Source organism: Halictus rubicundus, chromosome 2 (genome assembly GCF_050948215.1).
Source record: "Halictus rubicundus isolate RS-2024b chromosome 2, iyHalRubi1_principal, whole genome shotgun sequence".
Classification (NCBI taxonomy): domain Eukaryota; kingdom Metazoa; phylum Arthropoda; class Insecta; order Hymenoptera; family Halictidae; genus Halictus; species Halictus rubicundus.
In genome coordinates this window covers 13,141,253-13,158,585 of record NC_135150.1, presented here as the reverse complement: position 1 = coordinate 13,158,585, position 17,333 = coordinate 13,141,253, and the positions used below count along the sequence as shown (strand labels likewise).

At 29.7% G+C, this 17,333-nt stretch overlaps 6 protein-coding genes across 6 annotated transcripts; 2 read left to right on the top strand and 4 right to left on the bottom strand.

Moving 5' to 3' along the window:
* Nucleotides 1-85: 85 nt before the first annotated feature.
* Nucleotides 86-3,710, bottom strand: Papss (3'-phosphoadenosine 5'-phosphosulfate synthase). The gene is made up of 6 exons (XM_076805378.1): nt 3,111-3,710; nt 1,809-2,612; nt 1,242-1,676; nt 948-1,157; nt 563-845; nt 86-448 (listed from the first exon to the last, which is right to left on the bottom strand). Exons 1-6 carry the CDS (start codon nt 3,153-3,155, stop codon nt 354-356), a joined length of 1,872 nt encoding a protein of 623 aa, XP_076661493.1. The 5' UTR covers nt 3,156-3,710; the 3' UTR covers nt 86-353.
* Nucleotides 3,711-3,867: 157 nt separating this feature from the next.
* Nucleotides 3,868-4,806, bottom strand: LOC143365312 (uncharacterized). The gene is made up of 2 exons (XM_076805379.1): nt 4,593-4,806; nt 3,868-4,437 (listed from the first exon to the last, which is right to left on the bottom strand). Exons 1-2 carry the CDS (start codon nt 4,757-4,759, stop codon nt 4,002-4,004), a joined length of 603 nt encoding a protein of 200 aa, XP_076661494.1. The 5' UTR covers nt 4,760-4,806; the 3' UTR covers nt 3,868-4,001.
* Nucleotides 4,807-4,943: 137 nt separating this feature from the next.
* On the bottom strand, nt 4,944-6,096 carry LOC143365313 (nuclear nucleic acid-binding protein C1D). Its single transcript, XM_076805380.1, has 2 exons — nt 5,559-6,096; nt 4,944-5,431 (listed from the first exon to the last, which is right to left on the bottom strand). The coding sequence occupies exons 1-2, from the start codon at nt 5,770-5,772 to the stop codon at nt 5,211-5,213; spliced, it is 435 nt and encodes a 144-aa protein (XP_076661495.1). The 5' UTR covers nt 5,773-6,096; the 3' UTR covers nt 4,944-5,210.
* Nucleotides 6,097-6,476: 380 nt separating this feature from the next.
* Nucleotides 6,477-11,332, top strand: LOC143365304 (coiled-coil domain-containing protein 6). The gene is made up of 6 exons (XM_076805370.1): nt 6,477-6,958; nt 7,747-8,287; nt 8,748-8,883; nt 8,958-9,085; nt 9,165-9,259; nt 9,539-11,332. Exons 1-6 carry the CDS (start codon nt 6,737-6,739, stop codon nt 9,689-9,691), a joined length of 1,275 nt encoding a protein of 424 aa, XP_076661485.1. The 5' UTR covers nt 6,477-6,736; the 3' UTR covers nt 9,692-11,332.
* A 663-nt stretch (nt 11,333-11,995) lies between these two features.
* Nucleotides 11,996-13,297, bottom strand: LOC143365309 (guided entry of tail-anchored proteins factor 1). The gene is made up of 4 exons (XM_076805375.1): nt 12,801-13,297; nt 12,567-12,732; nt 12,313-12,380; nt 11,996-12,238 (listed from the first exon to the last, which is right to left on the bottom strand). The coding sequence occupies exons 1-4, from the start codon at nt 12,867-12,869 to the stop codon at nt 12,041-12,043; spliced, it is 501 nt and encodes a 166-aa protein (XP_076661490.1). The 5' UTR covers nt 12,870-13,297; the 3' UTR covers nt 11,996-12,040.
* Nucleotides 13,298-13,528: 231 nt separating this feature from the next.
* LOC143365303 (U3 small nucleolar RNA-associated protein 14 homolog A) lies at nt 13,529-17,197 on the top strand. Its single transcript, XM_076805368.1, has 8 exons — nt 13,529-13,729; nt 13,974-14,190; nt 14,277-14,573; nt 14,639-14,890; nt 15,008-15,323; nt 15,396-15,440; nt 15,504-16,309; nt 16,382-17,197. The coding sequence occupies exons 1-8, from the start codon at nt 13,626-13,628 to the stop codon at nt 16,826-16,828; spliced, it is 2,484 nt and encodes an 827-aa protein (XP_076661483.1). The 5' UTR covers nt 13,529-13,625; the 3' UTR covers nt 16,829-17,197.
* Nucleotides 17,198-17,333: the final 136 nt, after the last annotated feature.

Sequence of the window (17,333 nt, the reverse complement as noted above, 5' to 3'; positions counted from 1 at the left end):
TAAAAATCATACATGATTTATAGATATTAAGAAAATATACATTTTTCAAATGCATATGCAGTAATAAGACCTATATTGAGGCTATGTATATTCATATAAAATATGTATGGAAAATACAATTAGATTTTGTATTTATATGAAATAAAAATTAACGAATAATCGTACAATGAGTGTATAGACAATTTTATCTACTACAGAGATAAATATCGAAATCATTGTGCTATACACGAATAATGTACAAATATACAAAATGTGTAGGATTATTAAAAGTTGCGTCAGTTTAAAATAACTTCGTACTTATTATCCTATAACGGTTGTAAAATTAATTTTTCTCTAATTCTTCTAGTCGCTTTTCATTTTTCTAGATTCTGATAGTATTGTGCCAATACAAGCCATGCTTTGGGTGACATAAATCCATCAGGTGGATTTTCACCTGCTTTTGCTAATCCTATAAAAGAGCACTGTATTATATAACTTTCGTATCAATATAATTATTGCAGAATTGATAGGGTAGGTGGAATGTTAAAAGTTCATTACTCATTTAATATGTATATAAACGTACCACGCATTTTTGTTCCTGATATAAACTCGAAATCTTCCTTTCGCGCTGCATCGAAGAATGACATTTTCTTATATTTTATATCATATGCTGCAATTTTGAATGGTATTATTTCTAAATTTTGTAAACCTCGAGCCATTGAAAGAACTCGAGCTCCATGAGTTGGATCATAAAGATTTCCATCGGGAACTGAGTTTTTATCAGGATGCGGTATACCAGCCGGATCTCTTCCCACAATATAAAAATTAGCGCCTGAATTCATTCTAGCTTTTGCATGCCATTGTACCTAACATCGAACAAACATAACAACGTTAAAAGAAAACAAAAGTATTGTTATTTAAATATAATATTTATGAAACAATTTATATAACTATGATTAGGATTTCACCTCAATTGGTCCAGCATACATCATTGGGCTTGGAAAAATTGCTAATAACGTAGAATTAGCATCTAATACACCTTCGCTAAGTATAGCTTCATGCTGAAGAATTCTTGTATGCAATGGTACATCGTCATCTTTAGTCCATCCACCCAGTGGGTGTAAAAGCAATACAGGATTTTTAAATCCTCTTTCTTCTAATAAACGTTTTTTTGTGTCCTATAAGTATAAAATCAAAACAACTACATGTAACAATTTATTATGAGAACATATGTTAAACAGTAAATCAATTAATCAACATACTTGCATTAATAATGCATGACCATTGTGTATGGGATTTCGAAGTTGAAATGCAAACACAGCATCAGCTTTCATTTTTTTACATTTTGCTCTAATTTCATTCGGTGTAAGCCTATACTTATCCAAGCCGTCGTGCCATCTAATTCTTTTGAAAACCTCTATGTCACCACCCACCAACCAATCTCCAGATTCATAAATCATTTTAACGTATGGATGGGCCAGATTATTAGTACCAAATTGCCATCCACATCTCTCTTCTTTTCTGTGAAAATAGAATTCTGGTCTGCGTAATATTCCAAGAGCTTTGTTTTTATATTTCAGTGTAAAAGCTGAATGTCCATCCAAACGTTCCTTGTCTTCTGTGCTTATTGCAAGAACTATTGGGACAGATTGATTAATTTCCTTGTTATCTTCAACAAGACATTTTAAATGTTGAGTCTGAAAATATTATTTAGTTTATAGTGTCTTATAGGTATAATAATAATAATTATTATTATTATGATATACCTAGCATTTTTAACACTTTTATACATTGTTATTAAATATTTTATCCGACAAATGTGTATATACCTGAAGATATTGATCTTCTCTCATAAAACCTGTGAGGGGGGCAGCCCAACCTTCAGCTAAAACTTGGAGCCATTGTACATCTATTTTACTAATTTCTAAACTTTGAAGTGTAGCAGCTTCTGCTTTAACAGACACTATTCGTGATTCTGGAACGAACAATTCCTTTATGGGTACTGTGGATTTTTGAAGTACTGGAATAATACATTGTTTCTCCAGAAAATCAATGACTGTTGCAGCGGATTCTTCTGGGGTACAATTTTCAGTAGTTACTATCAAATCAGGATTTACTGGTCTCTCGTACATTTGATCTATTCCAGTGAAGCCTTTAATAGCTCCTTGACGTGCCTTTTTATATAATCCTTTTGTATCCCTAGCTTCGCACACATTGAGGGGTGTGTCAACAAAAACTTCGAAAAATGGAAGATCCGACATTTTATGAATTTCTCTTGCCATTTGTCTATCTTCTTCGAATGGGGACACAAAACTGCATAAACATATTTGACCGCTATCAGCAAACAATTTAGCTACTTCTGCAACTCTTCTTATATTTTCTTTTCTGTCTTCTTTGCTGAAACCAAGGTTGCAGTTTAAACCACTTCTTACATTATCTCCATCAAGTCCATAAGCAGCAATCCCATGGTTAACTAAAATAGCTTCGACTTGGAAAGCTATAGAGGTTTTCCCTGCACCAGAAAGTCCTGTTAACCAAACTGTACATCCACGAAAGCCTCTGATACTTCCAACTGCTTGTCCACGTTTTGCTCTTGATACATGATGTGCCTGCTCCGATACATTAGAACATGTCTGCAAACAATTATTATTGTTATATAACATTATTGCGATTATAAATTTAGGGAGATATAGATCCAACAAATACATAAACCTTTCTTTTTTATCAATTATGAGAAAAGCATAAGACATTATAAATGTGGTGATATTGAATTTAAAAAATTTGTATCGAATTACTCACATATTGATTAATTAAATAATATACTTTTTTATAATTTCTATAATATTAATAAATATAAAATAACGTTTATATCTTAATATGATAAATACATAAAATCAAAAAATTTTTTTAATCTTAAATTCAAATTTGTAAAATTGTATATTGAACATTCTAAACAAAAAGTATACGTGTCACATGTACAAAAAAAAATATATGTATATACATGTATATGCATATATTAGTGTATTTCAATAATATGTTATACCTTGAAATATTTAATTTGATGAAGTATTAGTTAATAACGAAGGTATTGGCAAAATATCAGTAGGATATATTTTTTTCTTAATACGTACCATCATTATTCGTTTATTTGGTCCTTCAACAATTTCGTTTGACATAATTGTGCTTTGGCCACGTATATTGTATATACACTGCTGTGTATGTGGCAAATGTTCGCACGAGATCAAAACTTATGATCTCTTGTATTCAAGGAATATATAATTAACTTTCAAACGTCAAAGAACATATCCTAAATACGTTATGGCATGTACTCGGCTTTGAAGGATCGACATTAAGAGAAAATATTGAATACTATGATATAAATTATATTGTGTCAACAATCCACACCTGCGAAATAGATGTGGGTATGAAACATGCACTAACGGTACACTACGAATGGTTTCTACGTGTGTATAGATATGTATACATAAACACATAGATAGATACTAGCGCGTCAACAGACGGCACAGCGGTTACAATATGTAATCGTATATGCTGCTCCTGAGTCAGCTGTACAAGTATCAGTAGAATACTGATGTAAAACTATTTTAAAATTATTTTAAGAAGCTGTCCTGAAGAAGCGTACATGAAAAATAAATTACATTATAAATTAAATAATAAAATTGTATATTTATCTACTCAAGGACAACTACTTTCTTCGTACGCATTAAAAAAATGATTACTCGGATACTTAAAAAATACACACTTTTAAAAATTCGAATTAAATTCGTTTAATTATTCTATTTACGATGTATAAGCATTTATTAGATATTAATAAATAATACTGTATATTTAGGTAATTATTGCTCGTACCTTATAAAAAATTAAAGAAATAAATCAGTCAAAATATTTTTGTATGAAATAATCATTTATTTTTAATAAACATTACATATTGGTATCAAAATGATATAAACAATAGCATCTCAACATAGTTAAACCAAAAGATTCAGAAACGGTAAAGTTTATTATAGACACATTTTCATACATTTTTTTTTTTTAATTCGGTATTTCCTTTTATTGGAGATTTTATCAATTGTATGTTCAACATACATATGTAAAGTACTTGGATTATTCGGAAAATAATATACTTTAGTATTAATGTACAATGTATCATGCAAATCACATTGCATAGTTATGGAATACATAGGTTCTTCAATTGACCCAAATATATCATCAATATAACCCAGAAATTCGTATTTTGTATCACAGTTTGGAAAATTCTTACAACTTAAAAATAATGGTGTTCCTAGATACAGAAGATTATCTGACGAGAGTGGTTTTACAAGTATCACATTAAGTGCCTCAATAACACTATTAATATTTCCTGCAAGATAGTCATCTTGTTTTCCATTACATTCTACATTTTCTTGTATCTTTAAATTGTTTAAATATTTGTTCACCCTACAAAAAGGTACATATTTTTAAAAATATATTTGAAATAAGTTAAATGTGTTTCTGAGGTCAAAGTTGTATTCTGAATTTCTTTCAATTCATAAGGAATACTTATTTATTGAAATGGAGATAAAATTTTTTATAAATTGTATAATAAAACTTACCAATCCACTGTTGGGCAAACATATTCTTCGTTTGTAGATTCTGAGGAATTAATTATAGTTGGAACAGATAATTTGGAAAAGCAACCAGTACTTTCAATTTCATTACAAAAATTGTGCATTGCTTCAGAATTTTCTTTTGTTGTTATATTGGCATACTTAGCTTCCATTGTTTTATTTATATAACATAAATATTAAAATAAATGTATATGAATGTAAAATAATTGGAGTAATTGGAGATAGAATTTTCTTAAGTTTTATGTGTATGATACTAACTGTTACAAGACACTGTAGTTATGGAAGACTCCAAAGTAAATGTAAACAAACACAAAAAATGTCCTAGAAGACCACAAGTATTATACATTTTCAAATATCATTTTATTACATTACATTTAAATTGTCTTACGTTTAAGACTTTAGGTAAAAATAAGAACTAAAGAAATATACTTCACAGTTTAAAAGTTTTAATTGTTTAATATTTACTATCTCTTAACAATTAATTGTTAATTTTTTGTATATATTTATAACAAACACAACTTCATAAAACATTCATAATCACACATACACGCACATATTTGTACATTGTACATCATCCTCGGAAAGTATATTTTATTATTTGGATCAAGTTTTGGAAGAGTTTGATTCAGTTTTATCCTCAATTTCGTTGTACTTTCGTTTGTTATTTTTCACATCAAATAATCCATTTCTGACAAATCTCTGAGCAACATCTTTGTTTATGCGTGGCATAAGAGTATTCCTCTCTTCAATTTGTTTTGCACGCATCATAGATTTCTTTAAACGATCGTTTTCTGATTTTATTTTGTGCTTTGATGGATCAATCCCTAATTAATAATTATATTGAATAAGTAAACAATTAAACACTAATTAATAATTAATCACAAATGGAGGCGATGTATAATAATTTAATTTTTGTAATCATTTCTTCTACTGTTTACATTAAATTCTTACCTTCTGCTCGTAAATACATCCAAAACATGCTGTTTAAACTGTAAGACATCAACAGATTATATTTAATTTTATCAGCGTTGGAAAGATTTTCATATGTTTCTGCATTCGTAACTAGTTTAATCGTGTCTTCAATTTTTAACGTTGCATCATGAAATTGTTTTACTTTTGCAATAAGTTCCGTGTCGTGTGATAGTTCTTCAAAATCAAAATCCATGTTTACTTTACAGAATATTGTTTTAATATCAACATAAACAGAAAAAACTACAACATACGATGGTCAACGATTTTGTGAGACTAAATAACCTCATGCAAAAGTCGAATTATAAAATTGAAACGGCTTTACAGCGTTGTTCAGAACCTAGATGTTGGACACAGGTTGCATTATTGCATTCGAAGTCATAGAGTATATTTGTCATTCAAGATATTTTAAGCAATTATGTGGTTTTTAATTATTAATGTATTTTTTAACTTTAATAATTATTATACATACTTTATTTCAATTGAAAGATGTTAAAATATGAACATCTCTTTTTTATATCAACAAAATGACGAAGAATCGTTTAAAGTCTAGGGATACAGAGACTTTTTATAGAGACCGCTGAAGCCAACTGCGCATACGCGCACAAGTTTACGCACTATGAATATTGTCAAAACATGGTTAAAATCTTAGACCATATATACTTACATATGTAGTAAAGTATATATATATATGATCGAAGAGTGACCCAGAGAGAGGCAAAGATATGTTATCAATTACAAAGTATAGGAATGTTCTGTGTATCAACATAAAAAAAGCGGCAACGCTGTCTGTATGTGGTACGTCAAGGTCACACAATTTGGAGATACAAGCACGAAAGATTTCGATAAAAGTTTCGCCTCTGTTAAAGTGGTACGAATAATCTGCACTAGCGAATTGTAAGCTTGAAGCAAGTACATTTGGCATCTTCTATCGAAGTAATTCATGGACAATCAAACAGCTGATTTGTTCCGTAGTAGAGCACATGTTGTGCGGCAGTATGCTATGATATTACGGTTTTTTCTGACAAAGTAATGAAGTTCTAACGAAAAAGTACATTCTCACGTCTTAAGAAAAATATATACTGCGGGATTATATTTGAGAGTGCGATGAAAAAGAAGGAATAGCGAGTTTTTTTAAAAGAAAATTTCGTCTGAGAAAAATGGCTGACCGTGATAGCGCATCTGAAAGCGACTCCAGCTCGATCGACGGAGGACCAATAATGATGCCACCGTCTCCTGTAACTCGAGAACAACTTCAAAAAAGAATCGAGTCGTTGCAACAACATAATCGCGTTCTTAAAGTAGAATTGGAGACATATAAATTGAGAGTAAAGGCGTTGCAAGAAGAAAATCGTGGACTTCGTCAAGCCTCTGTCATTATAGTAAGTTGCTCGATTGTATTTGCTAAGTTCATCAAATATCAGTACATCAACCGATCCTACATTCCATTTACCAAAAACCACTTCAACATTTCAACATTCAAATCAGTTGCTAATAAATTAGAAATGTTATTCAGCAAAAAAAGACATGCTTTGACATAAAGTAGACAGTTTCTGTTTTGTCTCTGTAACATTTTTAAAATATTTTATCTTTCTTCAAAATTTTAAATTCGCACATTTTTTCATGTCACGCATTTATTATTATACATGTAGAAAGTTACTATATGTAATGACATTCAATAGGCAATATTTATAAGCAACATGAGTTTCTAAAATGTAACTTTATTTTATCATATATTCTATGTTATATAATATTAGTTAATAAACAAGCACAAATCAATTTTACATTAGTTTCACTTTTTTCCTGGTAAACTACCTATATGGAAAGCAACTAATCTTTTATAGTTTCAATGTTTTATCGTATTCAACTTTTTTGTTTTACTGTTGTCTTCATTAAAATTTGTATTGAAATTAAATTCTTAAAAAAATGTCCTTAATATTACCAAATAGTATGAGCAATTTTTTAACAAATGTAAGTAAAGACTGTCATTGGAAATATAAATAATTTATTCATTTTAACAATTCATGACTGTCATTGGAAATATAAATAATTTATTCAATTTAACAATTCATTATATATTTTACTATTTACCAATATACTAATTACAAATTATATTAAACCAAAGTAATAGGGAACCTTTGGTTATCTGTATGTTGTGATTATATTATAGCAAGCAAAAGCAGAACAAGAAGAAGAATTTATAAGTAACACTTTATTGAAGAAAATACAAGCACTGAAGAAGGAGAAAGAAACATTAGCTCATCATTATGAACAAGAAGAGGAATGTTTAACTAATGATTTGTCAAGAAAGTTGAATCAATTGCGTCAAGAAAAATGTCGTCTGGAGCAAACTTTAGAACAAGAACAGGAATGTCTTGTCAACAAACTAATGAGAAAGATAGAAAAACTTGAAGCAGAAACCCTCGCAAAACAAAGTAATTTAGAGCAACTACGTAGAGAAAAGGTTGAACTTGAGAACACTCTTGAGCAAGAACAAGAAGCTTTAGTTAATAAGTTATGGAAAAGAATGGACAAGCTAGAAGCAGAGAAAAGAATGCTTCAGATAAAATTGGATCAACCTGTGTCAGATCCCACTTCACCAAGAGAAATTAATAATGGTGATACTGCTACTAGTTTAAGTACACATATTCAGACTTTAAGAAGTGAAGTGGCTAGACTGAGACATACATTACTTATTTCACAACAAGAACGTAAGAATTGTTTTTTTATTATGTAGATATAGAAGTTATCTTAAAATACATTTTTATTTTTTATGATACACATGTAATGTGTCATATTATTACAGCCTGTTTTATTTCATTCTAAATTAATTATTATTTTCAGAGATGTGCGAGAACCTGGGACAGGTTCTCGAAAATTTCAGGATTCTCGAATATAACGGGATTCCACAAAATATCCAGAATTCTCGAATATAACGGGATTCCACAAAATATCCAGAATTCCACAAAATATCCAGAATTCTTGAACATAGGATTCTCGAATATCCTCGGGAATCCCAATATGTATATTGAAGAATCCCGAAATTTTCGAGAATCTGACTCGTCTCGACTCACTGTCTTCTCGATCCAACCCGACATTCTCGGGTTCTCGCACATCTGTAATTATTTTAATTCGAAATTGTTTAATGAATTCATATATAATTGACATTAGATACAGAGAAGATGCAACGATACGTAAACGAAGAAAAACAAATTCGCGAAGAGAACTTGAGACTTCAGAGAAAGTTACAGTTGGAGGTAGAACGTCGTGAAGCTTTATGCAGACATCTCTCAGAGTCAGAGTCAAGGTAACTTAGCAAACTATACATACATATATAATAAACCAGTTTCAGTTTGATTTCAAACTTCATCTATTTATTAGTTTGGAAATGGAAGAAGAACGGCACTATAATGAAATTGTGATGTCTGGTGGAAATATAAGAAATCGTACTGTTTCCAGCCCTGTGCCGTACAATCCTTCACCTAGTTCCTCTAGACCATTAAGTCCAGGTAAACATTATAAAGTTTTTTATTTTATGCCCTATGTAGATACAAATTTTAGAATTGTTAATAATATTGATTCTTCCAGGTTCATCGGCTAGAGAAGGATTTAACACAAATCGATGTTATGCTTGTGGTCAACCTACCGCAATTCCATTTGCAAGTTCATCACCTCCTTCTACGGTAAGTTGTACTTTATTGTAATGCTTTCATAACTGGTACAGTTAAGTAGCACAACTTATAAAGTCCATAGAAGTAACTTAAAATTTGGAAACTATTCAAAGTTATTACATGCAAACTACGCTTTTATATTAAATTGTGGACATAAATTTAAACATATGTTGTAATTATAACGAATGTGTTTATTTAAATTAGAAACATATTATTGTACGTTAAGTGTTTTTTTTTTTAAGCTTTTGAAGCTTATATGTGATATTTTAATATTTTGTACTGCTTAAACAGGGTCATGTGGCAACGCCATCCAATAGACGCACATCAGACAGATTTGTTAAACCTGCAATTCCTCCAACTATTGTAAGTCCTGGTGGTCCACCAATTGCTAATACGTCTACAAACGCAGCTGGTGGATCACCAATGGACATCGCTAAAACATAAGTCAGTTGAAAATCTCTGATAACGAATATTTCATTATGTATTCATATACAATACTTCTTTTGTTGCATTTGTACTATGTGATTGTATAACATACATGAGAGTTATTTTAGAAAGAGGAACATTTCACTTTCCAATATTTTAATTGTTTTACATCTATTATTTAAACAAACTTTTCCTTACTTCGTATCGAATCGCTTAGGTGTTTCACATAATAACATGATGCGAAACAGTATTTACAGAGAAAAAAGCTAAATAATCACCTATAAATTTCTGATCTGCTTCAAAGTAGCTTAACACAGTAAAAATTGTGGGAAGGGAGAGATTTCATTAGTCTCGCTCTTCTAATTTCTAGCACATTTTGTTATTAATTATGAGTAGACTAATCCAATTTTTTTGTGGTGTTTGATACAGTGAGAACAGAAATATATTTCCTAATTTAATTACTTAGGTAGTAAGACAAAATATTTTTATAATAGTTACTATGTAACTTGCGTAAACTTCAATAATTTTTCATTTCTATGTTACTCTTTGTATTTATGCATGGAATGATATAAAGAGTAATTTCATCGCATTTTAATTGTTTCACGTACATTATTATCCTTATTATTAACGGTACAGTCTCCCGTGTTGGGTTATTACAATTTCATATGAATAATATTCATAGTGAAAGCAGAAGAGCGAGAATATATTTAAAAAATTATATACCTTCAAATTAAATATGCAAATGTGACTAAAAAAGTTAGTAGTGGCAAAAAAAAATAGAAATTTCCGAATGTTTACCAGTCTTTAATCAGCTATTATTTACTATTTCAATCGCTATTAGTTTAATATTTTGTATACAATCACATAATGTGACTATTAATATAGATAAGTATTTGTACCCTATGTTTGAGTTCAACATAACTAACATTGAAGTCAACAAAGTTTTTACATGACATTGTTGCATTTATGTACTGACGTATTGACCATTTAAAAGGATACAAATATTTAAAAAATATTGACATTAATGTGTTAACAGTGTTGTAAATGTCAACTATGTCTCTTGATTTAATAATAGCGAATATTTTGTTTAAAAGAAGTTTAAAAAAAAATGTTTAAAAGTAACATTCGCGTCTTATTTTTGGTTGTACCTATGTATGCCGTTTTGTAACAAATGTCATGTACAAAGTATGTTCGGTCAATATTTATATAAATGTGATAAAGTAAATCATAATGATAAAGATCTTGATCTGTACTTTATTATAATTTGAACGTTATTATTCGCTATTGGTGCTCAGAGCTACTTTTAAAATTGTAATTCTCAGTTTCTACTTATGAAAAATGTGTTATGAGCAACAATTTTGTTCCTCGTCCAGTAAGGATATAAAAGACTAATTGTTCAGTTTTCTTTTTGTTTAAATGGAATAATTTATGTTTTTACATTATAGAATTTTCTATAATACCATTTATACGTGTAACATTTGGGTATCATATGTGTCGCAATATCAAATTATAAAGTCATTAAAAAAAATGCAAAACTGATATAACAAAAGCTAAATTAAACATTAAAATAAATATTTACACAAGATAATAAATTAACAAGCAAATTTTTCCGTTATTTTTTTGTAAGCTTTATAAAATAGATGTTTCATCAATACTCTACACGTGAATAAAACATTGTTTGCTACGTTATATAGAAGAATATAGATGTATCAATTGTCATATATAGAAATGTTTTGTTAAAACATAAAATTATTACTTATCACTAATTATATGCAAATATATTTCACTATTATGTATTATGTACTTTAATCAAGCTTTTACGAAATACAGTCACTTTTTGCTATTACATCAACAAATTCATTACGATCCTTATTCGGAATAATGGCTTAAAAGCAATGAGATATTTTTAAAAAATGCGATATTTATTACATAATTATTTACATATCCTATTATATAAGAAGTAATTTTATGTACAATTCAATAATTATTTTCATTTATCACCTTAATCAAAGAACTAGAAGATGATTACAATAAACATACTTTAACACGTTGAATGCCACGTCACCCATATGTGGGTGACGGAATTATTTGTGTAGGTTTTAAAATGAATTTTTACGTTGATATATTCATTGTACCAAATTTGATTAGGATCTGTAACATGCAAGAAGGTTGGAGGACTACTCGGTATCATACATTTAATTTTTTTCAATTTTTATTTCAGTAAATAATTTACTTCGATTTTATGGAATTTTTGGTGTTTCTAGTTTGGCGAGCAAAGTGTTAAAGGAACATCAAAATTATATTAGAGATCTTTCAAAGAAATTCTTACTTCCATGTACACAAATAATTTAATCGGAATTATTAATTTTATGTTACATCTATCTTTTTACATGTAGATACAACTAATCTAGCAATTATAATCCACATAAGGAAAGAAATTGAATCTTCTTGGGCAACATAACACGGCCAACTTAGTAAATTTTGTATTGGCCATAGCATACCTTTTGGGAAAACTATTACTGGTGTATTTTTGTAAAAATACGACAAGACAAGCATTAAGAAACCCTAAAACATATATAATGATTAAATCATTAGTGTCAGCATTATCTGAAGAACGAATAGAAATATTAAATACCTACATTTAATAGACGGAATCCATATGATGCAAACAATTGTACCTTCATTCGAGAAGCTAAACATTTATTTGCTAAAACATACATAACATTCTTTGATTAATCTTTTATGAAATAGTTACTGTAAGAACAAAGAATGTTTCTATATTTAGATTTCTGTTTTTCTATTCATTTAGATATATAATTTGAATAAATTGGTTCATGAAAAGATTGTACGTGATATTTTTGTAACAAATCTTCGAGGTATATAATTGCTCTACCTTTTTCTTTTAAGATACCATCGATTTTATTATATTTACGTTGAAGCTTGGCATACTTTGAAAACTCATCAACAATGGATATTCCAATCATTTCCTGTTTGAGGTTAATCAAATCTTTGCGTAATTCTAAGTCATGTTTTGTCACTGTGTAGAAACGTGTTGTGGCCTGTATTGAAAATGACAAAATTTTGAAAACGACCTTAATTCTTTAAGGTATAAATATTATGTACTTACATATTTAATAAAAATCGGAACAATGTATTCCAAAACACAACTTATAGTTGATATTACAAGTAAATTCATTGTGTATGTTTGAGAAAATGATTCTTACATCGTTCAGTTTCTTTCAGCTGTAATATTTGAGATACATGTTACAAGGATATTAGTCCCGAGTAGTACATGAAAATATAATTTACAGGCTACAATTATAAATCATATACAGTATACGCCAATCGAATTACTATGAACAGAGAGGTCTCTGTTATGGAAACAAACACATCATTCTTTGTATGCTATCTTCCTTCCCTTACCCAGTGGTTTTTAGACAAAATCATAGAAATATCGACTCAAAGAAAAGGTAACGCTTTATGTGAGCGAGGTGTCCAGGTCATCCACTTTGAAGGTACAAACATTCGAGAAAAATGTTGTCTCTGATATATTCTACGGCTGTTGCGTTAACGAGGGAAAACTGCACTAAAAAATTAATTTCATTTAGGTTTCCTTTTATTTTGATGTACAGTTAGTCTCTGTTGGATAAAGCAATGTGGTGCTACTGTATTGTCGAAATTCGAAAAGAAATCACCCGATTGGTCAGACGCACACAGTTGAGTACCATGTATTCTTGCTATTCGCTGAGAAGATTACCACTACTACTTTAGGTGTGTCTCATCGCGCGATTGTGAATTTCGCTCCCCGTGCCGCCTCGTGTCGTGTTATGGGTCACTGACAATAAATGGTCACCGTACTTCTACAAGTTTTACTTTTCAATGACTAAATTTTCATCGTGTCGAGTGTAGGTAGTAGAGTTATATAGAAGTATTTGAATATAAATATATAGCAATGAGCGATTCGGAATTTTTAGACGATATAGAAGAAAATGAAAATGTATCGGAATCTCATTCTAAACTTCTTGAAGCTGTTTCACAGCTTGATAAAGGTCAAAGGTAAGATAAATTATAATGTGAGAAAATTTACGCTACATAACCTTTATTTCTGATTGGTTGGTAATCAATTTTTTTACATTAAATATTTGCTGCAATTATATTTTTGAAACCTACGTTTATATATTTCTTTTTATCAAAAATAATTTGTATACACTTCCCTTTTTTCTCCTATTCCTTTTACTAATAAATATCATTGTATTTTTGTAAAATTTTTATTGAAATAAATATAAATTATCTTTTTTAGAGTAAAAAAGGCGGAACGGAGTGAGCCTACTTTAGAAGTATCTGAATTTCATTTGGTAAAAAGTGGAGTGTCAGATTCAAATGTAGTGCATGTAAAGGATCTGGCTAAAGCATTAGGCAAAAAAAGTCATCATCACGAGATTGTTAAGAATCTAGAATCTGCAAGAAAGAAAGTAAATGTTCTAGAGAAGCCCTTAGAAAAGCCTGCTGCAGATAGAGTAAGATTTTTTCTGATAATTTCGATACCATTACATATAGAATTTAAAAGATTTCTACAAAAGTATATGTATTCATTATTCTCTAGATAAAAAGGGTAGTTGGATTTCAAAACACAAAAAAGGAATTAAAAAAATGGAATGCTATAATAACAACAAACAGAACCGCAGAGTCTATTCGCTTTCCTTTGAATCAGCCATCCATGAAGTTAGAACCAACCAAAGAGTTTGTTAAAAGGTTTAGAATTCAGTCGGATCTAGAAAAAGCACTTGCTTCATTAGAACCACAAAAAGAGAATGTTGAGGAAAAGGATGATGATTTTTCATTAACAATGAATGAAATTATTATGAAAAGAAAAGAAGCTGCAAAAATTAGAGCACAACAGGTAGATATTTAAATTTGAAAATCTTATGCTATGTTTGATTATCTGTTAACTTTATTTGGTTTTAGTCTTATAGGGAAGCTAAGTCTCGCCGTGAAAGGAAAATCAAGAGTAAAAAATTTCATCGTGTTCAAAGGAAAGAAAAGATAAAATTACAATTGAAAGAATTTGAGGAATTAAAAAAAACTAATCCAGAAGCTGCATTAGAGAAGCTGGAACAGTTAGACAAGACCAGAGCAGAAGAAAGAATGTCTCTTAGACACAAAAATACAGGAAAGTGGGCACAATCTAAACAAATTCGAGCTAAATATGATAAAGATGTAAGAGGCATTTTTATATACCAGTAATTTCCAACTGATTTGTCAGTCATAATCATTCTTATACTTCTTGAATGCTTTTTGAATGCTAGAAAATTCTTTTTGAATATTACCTTTTAGACTCGTCAAGAACTGGCACAGCAATTATCAGTTGGTCGTGAACTAACACAAAAGCTAAAAAAAGTGGATGATAGCGAAGAAGAGGATGGAGATGATAGTTTGCCTGTGCAACCTTCAGCTACTGATGCAGGAAATCCATGGGTACAAAAAACTGAATCCGAAATAGATAACTTTGTTAAAAGTTATCGTAAATTTTGGGATAAAGAAAATAATCAATTACCTAGCCAACATTCAAAAGTAATTAACAATACCGAAAGTGAAAATAAAGAATTGAAAATTTCAGCAGAAAATCCAGACGTCGCAAAAACTTTTGACGGTACATTTAGAGATACGTATATTTATACATTTTTTAGAAGTCAAATTTCTAATTATTCTTTTTGTATTATAGAAAGTACTGAATCCCCGGTGAACGGAAAGTATAAAAGACTGGAAGGTACGTTTAGAAAATTTCATATATATTTTATAAAAATTAAATATTGTTTTTTTTTCTTTCCAGATAAACGTACTAGTACTGACACGAAGTCACTTGAAACTCAAAGCGTCAAAGAGCTTACTAGCGAAAACAAGAGCAAAATAGCGAAATCTAAAAATGCAAATAAAACAGATGAAAGTAAAAAAATGACAAGAACAATAGTGTTGGATGATGATAAAAAGTTGAATAACACAGTTAAATTACAGAAAAAAGATCTTAAAAAGGCTGCTGCAACTTCTATGTGGAACGTAGAATCTGTAGAAGAAGATCATATACAACAGGAATTTAGTTCTTCTTCAAATATTTCGAACAAGGAAAAGATAAACAAAATATTTAATACTATGGAAGACAAAATACAAGATCAGATCAAATCGAAGCTTCAGCATATCACAGAGAACTATAATCAAATGCCTAAAAAACGTAAACTTAAAGACTGTAATGCACAGGAAGAAGATTCTTTTGACGGACTTGAAATACAGACTGTAAATAAAAGATTAGTTATAGATTCGTCTTTACATGAAGGTGTCGATGAAAATGATATGGAATCAAATACAGACTTGGAAAATGCCAAAAACATAGCATACAGTAATAGTTTGTCTGTAATCAAACCGAATACAAATGGAGTAAATAAATCTGAAAAAGAAATAGATCCTAGTAAATACATAAATGTCAAGGCGAAACATCTACATACAGATCTGCCATCTGACATAACAGGTGGAGATGATGTCCTGGATGACAGTGAGAATGAAGATGAAAGACACAACGTAATAAGTGAAGCATTTGCTGATGACGATATCGTAGAAGAGTTCAGGAGGGAGAAAGAGGAGAAGGTATGTTAAAATACAATATTTTTGTAGGTCGATTATTTATGAAAAAAATACTATATCAGAAATTGTTTGCAGGTGAAAGCATCTCAACCAGAAGATATCGATTTGACTTTACCAGGTTGGGGTAGATGGGGTGGGAAAAATATTAAACCATCAAAACGTAAAACGAAACGATTTATAGTAAAGTTTCCAAAGGAGATACCTCGAAAAGATGAGAATAAGGGGGATGTGATAATATTTGAAGATGATAAAGCTAAAATAAAGCAACATCAAGTCAGTGAGCTGCCGTATCCATTTACAAGCGTTAAAGATTACGAAGCCAGTGTTAGAATGCCGATTGGTAGAAATTTTGTTCCTGAAATTGCTCATAAAAAATTAATTGAGCCGATCGTTAAGACCAGTATGGGCAAGATTATTGAACCAATGACGGAGGATATTCTGGTAAACACAGACAAGAAGAAACCACAAAAATTTATTGCCAAGAAAAGAAGTAAAATAATTAAAAAAAAGAAAATAAAATAATGTAAATAAAGTATATCAAATTCCTACTACAACGTCACTTTATAATTGTCCATTTTTATATAGGATATTTTAATTTGTTTTTTAAATGCATGTTTTATGAATATCGTCTTTCTTTTACTTTCTAATTATTCATAAAATTGTTGTATTTTATAAAGCATTTTCGACACTAAGTTAACTATTACAGCTTATCCTGATTACTATTGAAACGCAACGACGATCATGTTCTACAGGTGATATTGTTTGTTTTATAGTTTCCCTTCAAATATGTTCAATTATAAATATTCGCAGTTTTTTCTAAAATACGAAATAATTATAAAAGTACATTCTTATAAGCGATTATGCAAATTAGGAACATTAAAATAGTTCTATATATGCTACTAAAGTTAAACATACTTTTTAACGACACTAACGTTTTTTCGGCAATATTACAATGTTAATAGTGCAAATAGTATTTTTTGTATGCAGATTTTCCATTCAGAAAATCACAAAAGTACTTTGATTTTAA